This window comes from Oryx dammah, unplaced genomic scaffold, assembly GCF_014754425.2.
Source record: "Oryx dammah isolate SB20612 unplaced genomic scaffold, SCBI_Odam_1.1 HiC_scaffold_29, whole genome shotgun sequence".
Lineage (NCBI taxonomy): Eukaryota > Metazoa > Chordata > Mammalia > Artiodactyla > Bovidae > Oryx > Oryx dammah.
The window spans coordinates 8,227,316-8,240,163 of record NW_024070213.1 but is presented as its reverse complement, the minus strand read 5'-3'; the positions used below and the strand labels follow the sequence as shown (position 1 = coordinate 8,240,163).

Genomic DNA, 12,848 nt, shown 5'->3' with positions numbered 1-12,848 from the left:
CCGGTCCTGGTCGCGGCCTCCTGCGGCCTGAGCACTGGCTCATGGCGGGGCGGGGGTGTCTCTCAGGGGCAGGGCCTCCTTGTGCTCAGCTTGACCGTGCAGGGAAGTCACCCCGGTGGCTTGGGTGTGCCAAGCGGTGACGCCCGCCCTTCGCCCGGCCCAGGAAGACGAGCTGATCCAGTCAGAGAACTCGGCCTCCATCTTCAACACGCTGTCAGACATCCCGTCGCAGCTGGAGGACGCGGACCTGCTGCTGGCGGAGGCCATGCGGCTGGCGGGCTCGCTCACTGCCGTGGCCGTGGAGGCCCAGCGCCGCAAACACCTGGCCTACCTGCTGGCCGACCAGGGCCAGCTCCTGGGCACCACCGCCACTGCCAGCCTCTCTCAGGTGGGCGTGGGAGGGAGGAGGCCCCACTCACCTCCGCCCCTCAGCTCCCAGGGCCCAGCCTGCCCGGACCACCACTGTGGAGGGACCACCGCTTTGGCCTTGGCACGTCTCTGCCAAGAGCTACCCTGTTTGGGTGTAGGATAGACCCAGGTTTGATTTGACCCTCAGAGCTGGCGTCAGAGGCTACGTTAGAGAAAGCAGCGTGAGATGCCAACCGGGCCTCGTGCGGGAGGGCTCTGCTCGCTGCCCCCCTGTGCTGGGGCGCCATCTGGGTGCCCGGCCCCGCTGACCTGGCTCCGTGCCCACAGGGGGTCTGGGTGCTGGGCGCCCAGCCCCGCTGACCTGGCTCCGTGCCCGCAGGTGGTGCGCCGCAGGACTCAGCGGAGGAAGGCTGGCATCACATCGCTGCTGTTCGGTGAGCGCTCCGTGCAGGTGGCCGGGCGCTGGGCTGGGCTCTGAAAGTGGGGCAACGGGGGTGACCGGACTCACACCCCATGTGGGCTCTGCGCTCCTTGGAGTCGGGACGAGGCACGGCCATGGCTGCTGTTGTCTCTGGGCCTCGCAGGGGAGGACGACCTGGAGGCGATGAAGGCCAAGAACATCAGGCAGACAGAGCTGGTGGCCGACCTTCGGGAAGCTGTCCTGCGTGTGGCCCGCCACTTTCAGTGCACGGACCCCAAGAACTGCAATGTGGTGAGTCTCGGGGCCCAGCCCTGGGTGCAGGGCTTGACCGGGGCCCCACTTCCCTGGCCCTGGCCTGAGCAGTGGCCTTTCTGCCGCCCTGTCAGGAGCTGACCCCGGACTATAGCACGGAGAGCCACCAGCGGGACCACGAGAACTACGTGGCCTGCTCCCGTGGCCACCCACGCCGGGCCAAGGCCCTGCTGGACTTCGAGCGCCATGATGACGACGAGCTGGGCTTCCGCAAGAACGACATCATCACGGTGTGTGGGGAGCGGGCGCCTTCCCTTGGCAGCGGGTGGGGTGGCCAAGCCTTCGCCTGGCCAGAGCTCCAACCCAGGACAAAGCCAGGCAGCTGGAGCCGAGCTTCACACGCTTTTCCTTGGCAGATCGTCTCTCAGAAGGACGAGCACTGCTGGGTGGGCGAGCTAAACGGCCTGAGAGGTGAGGCCTCCGTCTGGTCTGTGTCGTGCTGGGCCGGTGGGAGGGCGGGCCAGGCCGCGAGGCTGCGGCGGCATGGGGTGTGCTCGGTGTCTCTGTCACCGTGTGTCCTCAGCCCCGTCAGGGGTGGGAGAGCTCAGGACGCAAAGCCGCGTGCCTCACAGGCTCTGCTTCTCCCCCAGGCTGGTTTCCAGCCAAGTTCGTGGAAGTCCTTGATGAGCGGAGCAAGGAGGTGAGTGCGCATGTGAGGTGGGCCTGTCCCCGGTGGCCACACTCCTTCTACCCTGAGGCTGGCGCCCTCCTGGGCCCCGGGCTGTGTCCCCTGGGCATGTGGAGCACTTGTGAGGATGGGGAGAGGCTGGCTGGGGCCCTCAGATCCCGTCCTCCCCACTCAGTACTCCATCGCGGGGGACGATGCTGTGACGGAGGGGGTCACAGACCTCGTGCGAGGGACCCTCTGCCCAGCTCTCAAGGCCCTGTTTGAACACGGACTGAAGAAGCCTTCGCTGCTCGGGGGCGCCTGCCACCCCTGGCTATTCATCGAGGAGGTGAGTGTCCGGACTCCGTGGAGCTGGTGGAGAGGTGACCTGCTCAGCCGGACTCTGTGGCTCTGACCTGGTATCTACCCTCGGGTCCCTGACACTCACCGTGCCCCCTAGGCAGCGGGCCGGGAGGTGGAGAGAGACTTCGACTCCGTGTACTCACGCCTGGTGCTGTGCAAGACGTACAGGTAACCTGGCGCCTGCATCCTCCTGCAGGTCGCCCTCCTGGCAGCCTGGGGCCGGGGATGGAGGGGGGTCATGGCCCGAGCCCACTAGGGCAGTGTGGGCCGCTCTGGTCCCCCCTCAGGTTGGATGAAGATGGCAAAGTCCTGACCCCAGAGGAGCTGCTGTACCGGGTAAGGGGGGCCGTGGGTGGACTGGTCTCTAGGGTGGGCAGCTGGGGACACCTGAGTGACCACTGTGCCCCCCAGGCTGTGCAGTCCGTTAACGTGACCCACGACGCCGCACATGCACAAATGGACGTGAAGCTCCGCTCCCTCATCTGCGTGGGGCTCAAGTGAGTGTGCGTGCCCCCGTGAGCAGGGGGTGGGTGTGCTCCCACAGGGGCGGGGTTAAGCTGGGCAGACGGAGGTGGGCGGCGGCCAGGGTGGCTCCTGAAGGTCGTCCTCCAGTGTGAGACTGGCCACCGCTTGGCAGGGAGGGATGCTGGGGCCCGTGAAGCACTGGTTCCAGTGAGGTGAGCGGTCAGGGCTCACTGGGGACCTGGCTGCAGGCTGACGGATGCCAGCCTTGAGTGGGCCAGGCGGAGCGTGGGGTTTCTGGACTTGCCACCAGGCAGAGGGGCGGCGTCCAGGCTGCGCTGACCTGGGGCAGGGGCCCCCGAGATGAGCTCAGAGCACGCCGTGAGGCTGCTGGCCAGCGAGCAGGCGCATCACTGGCTGAGCGACCAGTGGCTGAGGGAGGTGGTGATGGTGCCTCAGACACAGGAGGGGTGATGAGGGGCGGGGGCGCGGGCCTCTGATCGGGCGCCCTCCTTGCCCCCAGCGAGCAGGTGCTGCACCTGTGGCTGGAGGTGCTCTGCTCCAGCCTGCCCACCGTGGAGAAGTGGTACCAGCCCTGGTCCTTCCTGCGCAGCCCTGGCTGGGTCCAGATCAAGTGCGAGCTGCGGTGAGGAGACCCTGGGTTCCTGCAGGCCCAGCCGGGGGGTGGCTGAGCCCTGCCAGCGTCTGACAGCCCCCCTTCGCCCTCCAGGGTCCTCTGCTGCTTCGCATTCAGCCTCTCCCAGGACTGGGAGCTTCCTGCAAAGAGAGAGGTGGGTAGTGGGGCCTGCCTCCCAGGGGACTGTGGTGGTTGGGGCAGGCTGGCATCGGTGCCGGGGGCCGCCTTCCCCAAGCGTTGCTGGGTGGCCGCGGCCTCAGGGGGGCCCTGAGTGCTGGCGCTGCCTGTGAGGACCACACTGGCGCTGCCACCTGGCTTCCTCACTGAGTGCCCAGCAGCCGTGACAGGAGGCTGTCTCGTGCAGGAGGAGAAGAAGCCCTTGAAGGAGGGCGTCCAGGACATGCTGGTGAAGCACCACCTCTTCAGCTGGGACATCGACGGGTGACGCGCTCCTCCAGGGGCTCCCCCCCCGCCCCGCCCCCACAAAGCAAGGAGAGAATGGCCGGCCCTGGCCAGCTCCAAGCTGCAGGGTCGAGGGGAGGACATGCTCTAGAGTTCTGACTGGGCACCGTGGTGGGGGGTCAGAGCGGCAGAGAAGGGCAGAGGGTGGCAGGAACAGGCAGGAGTGCCCTTTACAGAGGCCCTGGGCCCAGCTCCACGGAGCCAACCAAAAACCTCGTGAGGAGGTGGGGTGCCAGCTTTGGGCTGTCAGGTTTTGCTCGGGAAGAGGGTGGGGGTGGCTGAAGGCTCCTGGGCATCGGTGATTTATAAATAAACTCTTGTCTCTGAGAAAGCACCTCCCTGCCTCCCATCCAGCCAGGGCTGGCGAAGTGGCATCAGGGTCAGGGCGTGGACACCTGGGACCCAGCCCTACCACCCATGTCTTGTCTAACGTGGATTGAACAAGATGGATCAGCAAGAGGTGTTTTAGTTTTTATTTTAAAAAGTTCACACAGCTGTCCCACCTCCGGTTTTGGTGACTCCACACCCCTCGTCCCCTGTGGATGACTGTGACGGGCAGGAGGCAGCAGCCAGAGCCTGAGGGCCGCCTCGGGCTCCCTCGCCGACCCTGGCCATGGTGGCTGCAGTGAGGCAGCAGACGGAATGTGGGCAGGAAGCACCCCGCCCTCGTGGCACTGATAAGGAGCAGGAAGCAGGAGGGTGGGGCTCAGGCTGTGGCGAGGTGGCTACACATCAAACACGAGTGGTGGGCAGGACCGCGGTGAGCCGCGCCCAGCCCCGGGAGTGGTGCTCTCCAGGCCCTTCTGTGTGCGGAAGGCGGGGGCGGCCGCACCCACCCCCGCTGAGATATGTGTGTATATGTATGGCGATATATAGCATAGAGGTATGTACACCTGTACAGAAACTGCCGCCAACCATACATGGCTGTGCTACAGCAAGACACTAGGAGGCAGGGAGCCTCTCCTGGGAGGCCTGGGACGCTGGTGTTGGCGCCGCGAGGATGGTGAGGTAGAGGCCCAGCCCGTGCCCCCTCGGGGCAAGAGGACACGGGGGGGCCCGGGCTCTGCCTCAGCCCCGGGCCTCGCCTCCTGAGCAGACCGCAGCCGGCAAGTGCACCCCGACCTCACAGAAGGAGGTCAAATAGAAGCCCGGCCCATGCAGGCCTCCGCGAGCCCGGGGCGGGGCCCGGCGCCGCCTCCCTGGAGCGGGCAGGGCCTGTGATTGTCAGGACTTCCGGCCTCATGGAGGGGCGGGATGGGGCTGGAAAGTGCCGGGCACCCCAGAGTTCTCGGGGCCTCTAGCCTTCCCACCCCCGGGAGCTACAAGCAGGAGTCCCAGTGCAGCTGCAGGTCATGGCCGTCGAGGAAGTCCGTGGAGAAGAGGCTGGGGGCCGTGGTGCTGAGCGGGGCCAGGCTGAGCACCGGTCCGCCCGACGACAGCTCCAGCCAGTCCATGCCGTCCAGGTGCCCGTCGGCCAAGTCTAGGCCCACACCGCTGGGCTCAGGCGCAAAGTGCAATTCCGAGGTGTCCATGGGGGATGGGGGGTGGTCCAGGATGGCAGAGCTGCTCAGCATCTGGCTGTGGAGGTCGTCGATGAGGGAGAGGGGCTCTGGCCCCTCGTGCCCGCCAGTCAGCAGCGGCAGCCCTGTGCTGCTCTCCAGGAAGTCCTCCAGGCGCCCAGGCAGGGCCGGTGAGCCCGACGGCGGCGGGGTGGCTTGAGGGAGCTCGGCTGGGGGCGAGGGCTGGGTGGCCAGGGGCGAGCCGCAGGCTGCTGTCGGGGGCGCCTTCTCCTTCCCTGGCTCCTTGAAATCCGCTGAGATCTCTGCCAATCGACAAAGCAAAGGGGCGTCAGAAGCCAGCCTGAGTGTGACCTGCAATTGGAGCTTCCCCTTGCAGCACATACAAATATTAACTCAAAATGGGTCAAAGATCTAGATTTAGGAGCCAAAACTAGAAAAGAAAGGGAACATCTTTGTGACACTGAAGTCAGCAGTGACTTCTTGGTTGTAACACCAAGTGAAAGTTAAGTCGCTCAGTCGTGTCTGACTCTTTGCGACCCTATGGACTGTAGCCCACCAGGCTCCTCTGTCCATGGGATTTTCCAGGCGATAGTACTGCAGTGGGTTGCCATTTCCTTCTCCAGGGGATCTTTCCAACCCAGGGCTCGAACCCGGGTCTTCTGCATTGTAGACAGACACTTTACCCTCTGAGCCACCAGGGAAGTCCTCAACACCAAAAGCATAGGCAAAGAAAAAATAAACTGGCCATCATAAAAATTTAAAACTTTATACATCAAAGATCACTATCAAAAATGAAAAGACCATACAGCAACTATACTTCAAAAAAGTTAAAATAAGTGAAAAGCCAAGCCATGGAATGGGAGAAAATACTTGCAAACTGTGTATCTGGGTAAGTGATTGATACCCAGAATAACTCCAAGAACTCAACAAAACCCAACTGGAAAAGGACCAAGAACAAGACATTTCTCCAGAAGAATATGCACAGGTGGCCTATAAGCACGTGAAAAGATGCTCAACACTAGTAATCATCAGGGAAAGACAAAAATTTGAAAATGAGTATTGGTGAGGGTGTGGCCAACTGGACCCCTTGTGAGTGGCTGGTGTGAATGAAAATAGTGCAGCTGTGTGGAAAGCAGTCCTGCAGTTCCTCGAAACGTGAAATACCCAGAATGACTGAGCCCCACCTCTACATGCGCACCCCAAAGAACGGGATCACAGACTCAAGACACCAGTGCTCAGCACAGCGCTGCTCACAACAGCCAAAAGGCAGAAACAGCCGAAAGTGGGTGAAGGGATAAGGAACGACCCACATGTCCAGTGGATGAAGGGATAAACACATTGGTACTGACACAATGGAACACTATTCAGCCCAAAAGAAATTCTGGTAAAAGCTACATGGAAGAACCTTGAGGATATTATGCTAAGTGAAGCCAGCCAGAAACAAGGAGAAAGCGTATGACTGCACTCACACACGTTGAGAACAGTCAGTTCCACAGACAGGAAGCAGAAAGGGGGGGGAACAGGGAGTTAGTGTGAAGGTGACAGCATGGGACGATGCAAGAGTCCTAGAAACGGAGCAGTGATGCCTGCACAACCATGTAAATGAACTTCATGCTGCCCAGTTTGCACCTTTCAAAGATGAGTATGATGGAAAAGCATGTTACATATATTTCATCACAATAAAAAAAAATTAATGCAGAAACCAGGCTTGCTCCTTGGCCCTCCAGGTTCCGTCCCAGCCGAGCGCCAGACACCCAGCCCCACTCCCTGCCTCCCTCTCCCTCAGCTCGCCTGCGCCCCCCCACCTGCTGACGCTCTCTCCGCGGCTCTGTGGCCCTCTGGGGGCAAACAGCCCCAGCTTCCTCCTCTGCCGTCTCTTCTTCTCGGCTTCCCACAGCCCCTCTTCCGGCAGCCCTGCCCTCCCGGAGACTCAGCGCCACCCGCCTTTACTAGAAAGGCACCCCAGGCCCCCACTGTAGACCCTGCAATCTGGGGAGTCTCCCCGAGATCAAAACCAGTGACCTCGATTGTTTTGTAATTGAGGTTAAATCCACTTTAAAGTGTCCAAGCTCATGAACTCTTGGTCTTCCTACTGACAAAATTAAATCCCTCAGGAGAGAAGCTGCCTATTTCTCTGCCCACGCAGACACACCCCTGGGGTCTCCTTCACCTCCAGACCACCAGCTCGTCCCACCAGCAGGCAAACGTGCCTCCTTTCCATACCCACCCCTTTGCGGGGGACCCCCTGCAGAGAGCAGTCTAGACCTGCTGTCTCCCACAGCCCCAGCCTCTCCAACCGGCTTCAGGCAGGCTTCTGGCCGCCAACCCACTGTCTGGGCTGAGGTCACCGGCCGCCACCACGACACGGCCCGGGGCCAGGTCTCAGTCCCCAGCTTTCCTGAGCAGCCCTCAGTGGCCTGGGCCTTGACCCTCTCGAGGGTACAGCTCCCCCTCCGCCCCCAGGTCAGCACCTCGAACAACCACCCCTCCCGCCCCCGCCACTTCCTCCTCTCTGCACACCCAGCCTCCCGCCCCCGCCCCACCCGACCACCCCTGGGCTGGGCTGGTGGTCCCCCCATTCAGTCTAGGGGCTGAGGCGCCCACGCCCCCGGGCGCTCACACTGCTGCTAACACTGAGCCCCTGTCCGCCGTGTCCCCTGGCCACACAACTAACAGCCACAGGAAGCTGAACTAGCGCTCTGCAGACGCTCCTGGACTCGGCCCTCCTGTGGCGCCCCCGCACACCCCGCTCTCCTGGATCACCAGCCTCCCCATCCACCCTTCCAGAGGAGCCACCCTTCACGCGAAGCTGCGCTGTGGCTCCCAGTGTTGCCCAGGGTCCCCGTGCCTCCGCCTGGCACCCCCAGGCCTCCGTACCACCCACACCCGCTCCAGTCCGCCCTGCAGCACTGAATAGCACCCAGCAACCCTGACCCCGACCACCCCCCCACCTGGGACCCTTGCCTCCCCTGCTTTTCTTGACGCTCCGACGAAGGACAGTTTGTTTTATTCTTCCATCACCTCCCCACAATAGGCTGCAAGCCCCGCAGAGGTGGGCGTCTCTCTCTCACTGCCCCAGCCTGGGCTGTGGGCACAGCGCCGGGCACGCAGTGCAGCGGCTCAGGATAAGACGAGCGTGTGCTGCAGATGCCCCCCGGCAGGGCCCTGCCCAGCTTCTGGGACGCGCCTCACACGCCGCTGCCTCCTAAGTACTTACCAGGCCCGCCAGGCATTGTGTCAAGAACCAAACCAAACCCAATCACCCAAGCCCAGGCTGGAGACACAGGGGCAGGCAGGAGGGCGGGGGAGGCAGCATGGGGCCTGAACTTTACCTCCACTCTGAATCAGAATGTCAAACAGGTCATCCATCTGCTGGCTCGAGGAACCGTTCTCCTGTGGGCCAAAGATCAGAAAAACATGAAGACAGGAAGCCCCAGCCTGGCTCAGAGCAGACCCTCCCGGCCCTGAGCCAGCAGTCAGGCCCCGGCGGGCTGCGCCAGGCTCCCACAGCCCACCCTCTCTCCTGCCCCGACACCCCCTCTCCAAGGCCTCTTGGAGGGCCCCTCCCATGAGACCCAGGGGACTGTGACCACCCACCCCGCAGGCCCCTGGCCACCCTCTTTACCTGCGGCCTGGGCTGCTGGCTCACGGCTTCCTCGTAGCCAGGCGGCTCCTTCTTCGGCTGAGAAGCGGGGGTCCCAAACAGGGGCTGGGGTGGGGGCTCCAGGTCCATGTGGCCCGGGGGACCGGGAGCTGGAGACTCAGGCTGGGACAGGGGCTGAAGGAAGACAGAGAACCACGGCCGGCTGAGGGCGGCAGCCCAGGGCCCGCGCCAGGCAGGCAAGGCAGGGAGCATCCACCTCTGCCCAGGCCAGCGGACGGTGCAGCTGCACGCGCTCTCAGGGAGCTTCGTGGACACCCTCGGGGAAGAAGCCATACAGGATGGGGGCGGCCCTGACCTCTGACCCTACTGAGGACGAGTGGCTCCCTGGGCGCCCAGGGCACAGGCGGGGGCTCCAAGCTGACCGCCCCTCCCCTCCCTGAAGCTTCTGCTCAGGGCCCAGGTCCCTTCCGGAGTCCCCAGGTCCTGTCACCGCCCCCACCCCCCAAGCCCTGCAGGGCTGAGGCCACACAAAGCCTAAGCAGCCTTACCTTTGGCCCAGGCTGAGCGGAGGATCTGGGCTGTGAGGGCGGTGGCAGCAGGGAGCCAGCTGCCAGCATTGCCTTGCTGGGGGACAGCTGGCCTCTCTGAGGGGAGGAGGGGCGGGGCTCCCGTCAGGCCCTGCCCCGCTCCTGGGAGCACCCCGCCCTGCAGCAGGGGCAGGAGGGGCCCAACTGGTGGGGCCACAAACAAGCTCTGACACTAAGGGCCACAGCCAGGGGCAGACCCTCACAGCTCCACCTGCAAGGCTGGGGGTCTCACATAGGGGCCCCAACCTCCCCAACTCCCATGCAGTCTCAGCCCCGCGTGGCTGACCTTGGGTGGGCAGCCCTCATTTGGGAGGGCTGAAGGAGACGATCCAAGGACATGAGCGCAACCTGCCCCCCCGGGGGCACTGTCACTGAATGCCCTCTGGCCCTCCTGCGGGCCCTGCACCCCCTGCCCCAGGTACCTGCTGGGGGCTCCCGCTGGCCAGGGCAGGGCTGTCTGTGTTCTTCTTGGTCACGGTGAGGACAAGATGGGTCCCTGCGGAGTCAGTGAGGAGGGGGGGCGGTGTGACCCCCTTGACAAGGCTGGGGCCCTGTGGGCCCAGCAGCAGCTGCGGGGCTGGGGCCGGTTCAGGCTCGGGCGGCACGACTTCCTGCTTCACCACCACGACTGGGGGCGCGAGGGCACACGCGTCTGCGTGGGGGCCGGCGGGGGCCGCGAGGCTGGGGCTGAAGGGAAGCTCGGGGCCCGGGGGCTGCCGGCTCAGCTGGCAGCTGGTGAAGCTGTTCTCCTGCTTCACCGCGGGGCCCAGAGCGACCAGGGCCGGGGCCGGCTCAGGCTCGGGCCCCACGGCCTCCTGCTTCACCACCACGGCCGGGGACACCAGGGCTCGGGCGTCTGCATGCGGGGCGGCAGGGGCCGTGAGGCTGGGGCTGAAGGGGAGCTCAGGGCCCAGGGGCCGCCGGCTGAGCTGGCAGCTAGCCCGGTTGCTCTCCTGCTTCACCGTGGGGCCCGGGGCGAGCGGGGCGGGGGCCGGGGCCGGCTGCTGGGCCCGCTTCTCCTGCTCCAGCTGCAGCCTGAGCCACTCCACCAGCTGCTGCTTCTGCCGGAGCATGCGCGTCAGCTCCTCGATCTGCTTGTCCTTCTCCTGCAGCATCTGGTCCTTGTCCCGGGCCTCCAGCTCGGCCCGCGCCCCCGGGCTCCGGCAGCAGGCCCCAGGGCGGGGGCCCTCCTCCTTCACGAGGACCTGCAGCGGCGAGGCCTGCAGCGTGAGCTGGGTCACCGGGGACGTCACCATCTCGCCAAAGCTGTCCCCCGGCGTGGAGTTCTCGTCGCCTGTGCTGAGCAGCGACCGCTCTGAGGGGGTGGGGGAGACAGGGGGCGTGGAGCCCGTGCTGCCGAACTTCACCACACCATTGCTGGTCACCGTGGCCACCACCACCTCAGCCGGGGCCAGGCCCGCTGCCACCAGGGCGGGCCCCGTGCTGAGCCGGGCGGTTGGGAAGGCGACCACCACCTCGCCCGCCTTGGGCAGGAGGGAGGTGGCGGGGGCCTTGGGCGCTCCGGGGCTGGCAGGGGTGACCTGCTCCTGGTAGGCACGCAGGCGTTCAATCAGGTCTGTCTTGGTGCCCGAGACGGGCAGTGACCGCAACTTCAGCTCCTGCTTCAGCTCTGCCACCTGCGAAGGCACAGGAGTCAGGGCCACTGGGGGACAGAGAGCAAGATCAGCCTCCATCCAGTGTGCCTCGTCTGTCTGGGCCCCACCAGCCACTTGAGACACATCAAGGCCCGGCCCTGCCACAGCCTGGAGGAAGAGGCCTGCTTCTGCGGCCCCTCCTCCCCGTCCTCGCCCCTTGGCTGGGCAGGACACGTCCACAGTTGTCTCCAGCCCCAGCCTGCGCTCAACCAACACTCACGTGAACGCACCGCATCTCACAGATGAGAAAACTGAGTTCAGGACAGTGAAATGACTCCTCGGAGGTCATACTGGTGATGTCATGGTAGGCAGAGCTAAGAATGAGGGCCGGGTCTCGAGGACACCAAGGCCCGTGTTTAGCTCCCCACCCAGGGGCTGTGTTTTGCTGGGACCTGGGTCATGACTAGGAGGGAGCAGGCTGGTCCAGGGCACAAACTCTCGAGGGAGAATGTGACCCATCCGCCTTCTGACTAGGGCAGAGCGTGCAGGCCAGGCCCAGGCATCTCCCACCCTCAAGGCCCAGGACACAGCGGGGTCTGTGCCCCAAGTGTGGGCGCCCTCTCCTAGGTGGACACAGCACTCACAAAGCAGGCTCAGTGAGACATCAGGAGCCATGAGGAAAGGGCAGTGCTGCAGAGGAGCCCTGACCTGAGCCCCAGCTCGACCACCACCTGGGCCTGTGACCTCGGGCAAGCCTGTCCACCCCCTCCCACAGGCCTCGGGCTGCTCACCCCGAAGCCAGGGTGACACCCCCGTTCCTCACACTGCACTGGAGGCTGGGAAATCAGAGGCACACAAGTGCTCGGTGAGCCCACGGCCCGGGACGAACACCAGCTGGTGTCTTTAATGACGACGACGATGATGAGCAGAGCCAGGCGAGCCTCCAGGCGGGCTCCAGAGCCCAGAGTCCAGAGCCCCGCTCTGCCTTCCGTGGCCGTAGTCCCCAGCCGGCCGCCCTCCCTACCTGACGCCAAGCGCCTGACAGCCCCGCGAGAGGCCAGACTGGAGGCGGCCAAGGCCACCAGGCGCAACCACCTACCTTCATGTCATCCAGGTTGGCGGGCAGGGCCCCCGGCTTGCCCGTCAGCGAGGTGCTGTTCTGTCGGACCAGCCCACTGGGCCCAGGGGCGCCTGAGCCGGAGCTGCTGCTGGTAGTGGAAAGGCTGCGTGACGGGGGGCCCCCAGCGCTGCCCCCTGCCTCCCCTGCCGGCCTGAGAGGAAGAAAGCACAGGAATAAGCCCGCGCCAGGCGTCGCCCTCGGCCTCTGCTAGGCTGGCTGGAGAGGGGCGCAGGGAAGGGCCCTGCTCCCGGACTGCTCTGATGGGACTGGGACCCAAGGGTCCCTGCCAGTCCAGGGTCACCAGGCCTTGAGTGGGCGGGGCGGCACCTACTTGGGCGGGGCGGGCAGGATGGTCTGGTAGTTGTAGTGCTGCTGCTGCTGCTGCTGCTGCTGCTGGTTGAGGATCTGCAGCTGCAGGAAGAGCTGCTGCTGCTGCAGGATCCTGGCATAGGAGGAGTCCATGGGAGGAGCCCCCTTGTCCTGCTTTTGGTCCGGGGGGATGTACTGGTGATACTTGAGCTTCTTCACCTTTGGCTTCAGCTCCTTGGCCTTCTTGCTGCGCTGCGACTTCTCCCCGGAAGACTTGGGTTGGCTTTGCTGGGGGCGTGAGACAGAGGGCACCGTCAGGGGCCTGGGCAGCTCCTGAGAGGGCTGTGCATCCACCCTGCCCTGCCAGAGAGCACCCCTCCCAAAGAAGAGGCCTCCTTGGTGCCCAGGAGTGCGCCCGGGAGGGGGCGAGGGCTGATGGCGGGGGGGGGGGGGGGGGGGGGGGGGGGGGGGGGGGGGGGG

At 64.7% G+C, this 12,848-nt stretch overlaps 2 protein-coding genes across 12 annotated transcripts in view; one reads left to right on the top strand and one right to left on the bottom strand.

Moving 5' to 3' along the window:
* Positions 1–3,967, top strand: part of SGSM3 (small G protein signaling modulator 3) — a 34,670-nt gene extending 30,703 nt beyond the window's left edge. For 2 of the 8 annotated variants that reach the window (XM_040233246.1, XM_040233253.1), the window contains exons 10-22: positions 164–388; positions 749–803; positions 954–1,081; positions 1,177–1,332; positions 1,459–1,513; positions 1,693–1,742; positions 1,906–2,058; positions 2,170–2,240; positions 2,360–2,408; positions 2,484–2,569; positions 3,058–3,180; positions 3,265–3,325; positions 3,536–3,967. In XM_040233246.1, the coding sequence (XP_040089180.1) occupies positions 164–388; positions 749–803; positions 954–1,081; positions 1,177–1,332; positions 1,459–1,513; positions 1,693–1,742; positions 1,906–2,058; positions 2,170–2,240; positions 2,360–2,408; positions 2,484–2,569; positions 3,058–3,180; positions 3,265–3,325; positions 3,536–3,616 (1,293 nt within the window). In that variant the 3' untranslated portion in view covers positions 3,617–3,967. Of the gene's footprint in view, positions 1–163; positions 389–748; positions 804–953; positions 1,082–1,176; positions 1,333–1,458; positions 1,514–1,692; positions 1,743–1,905; positions 2,059–2,169; positions 2,241–2,359; positions 2,409–2,483; positions 2,570–3,057; positions 3,181–3,264; positions 3,326–3,509 lie in introns of all 8 variants that reach the window. The other 6 variants (XM_040233252.1, XM_040233248.1, XM_040233247.1 and 3 more) reach the window with 4 other exon arrangements.
* A 124-nt stretch (positions 3,968–4,091) lies between these two features.
* The window catches only part of MRTFA (myocardin related transcription factor A), a 203,289-nt gene continuing 194,532 nt past the window's right edge, over positions 4,092–12,848 (bottom strand). For all 4 annotated transcript variants that reach the window (XM_040233243.1, XM_040233244.1, XM_040233242.1 and 1 more), the window contains 7 exons: positions 12,391–12,656; positions 12,039–12,210; positions 9,767–10,981; positions 9,306–9,401; positions 8,779–8,931; positions 8,486–8,546; positions 4,092–5,455 (listed from right to left, as the gene is read on the bottom strand). In XM_040233243.1, coding sequence (XP_040089177.1) covers positions 4,953–5,455; positions 8,486–8,546; positions 8,779–8,931; positions 9,306–9,401; positions 9,767–10,981; positions 12,039–12,210; positions 12,391–12,656 — 2,466 coding nt within the window. In that variant the 3' untranslated portion in view covers positions 4,092–4,952. The remainder of the gene's footprint in view (positions 5,456–8,485; positions 8,547–8,778; positions 8,932–9,305; positions 9,402–9,766; positions 10,982–12,038; positions 12,211–12,390; positions 12,657–12,848) is intronic.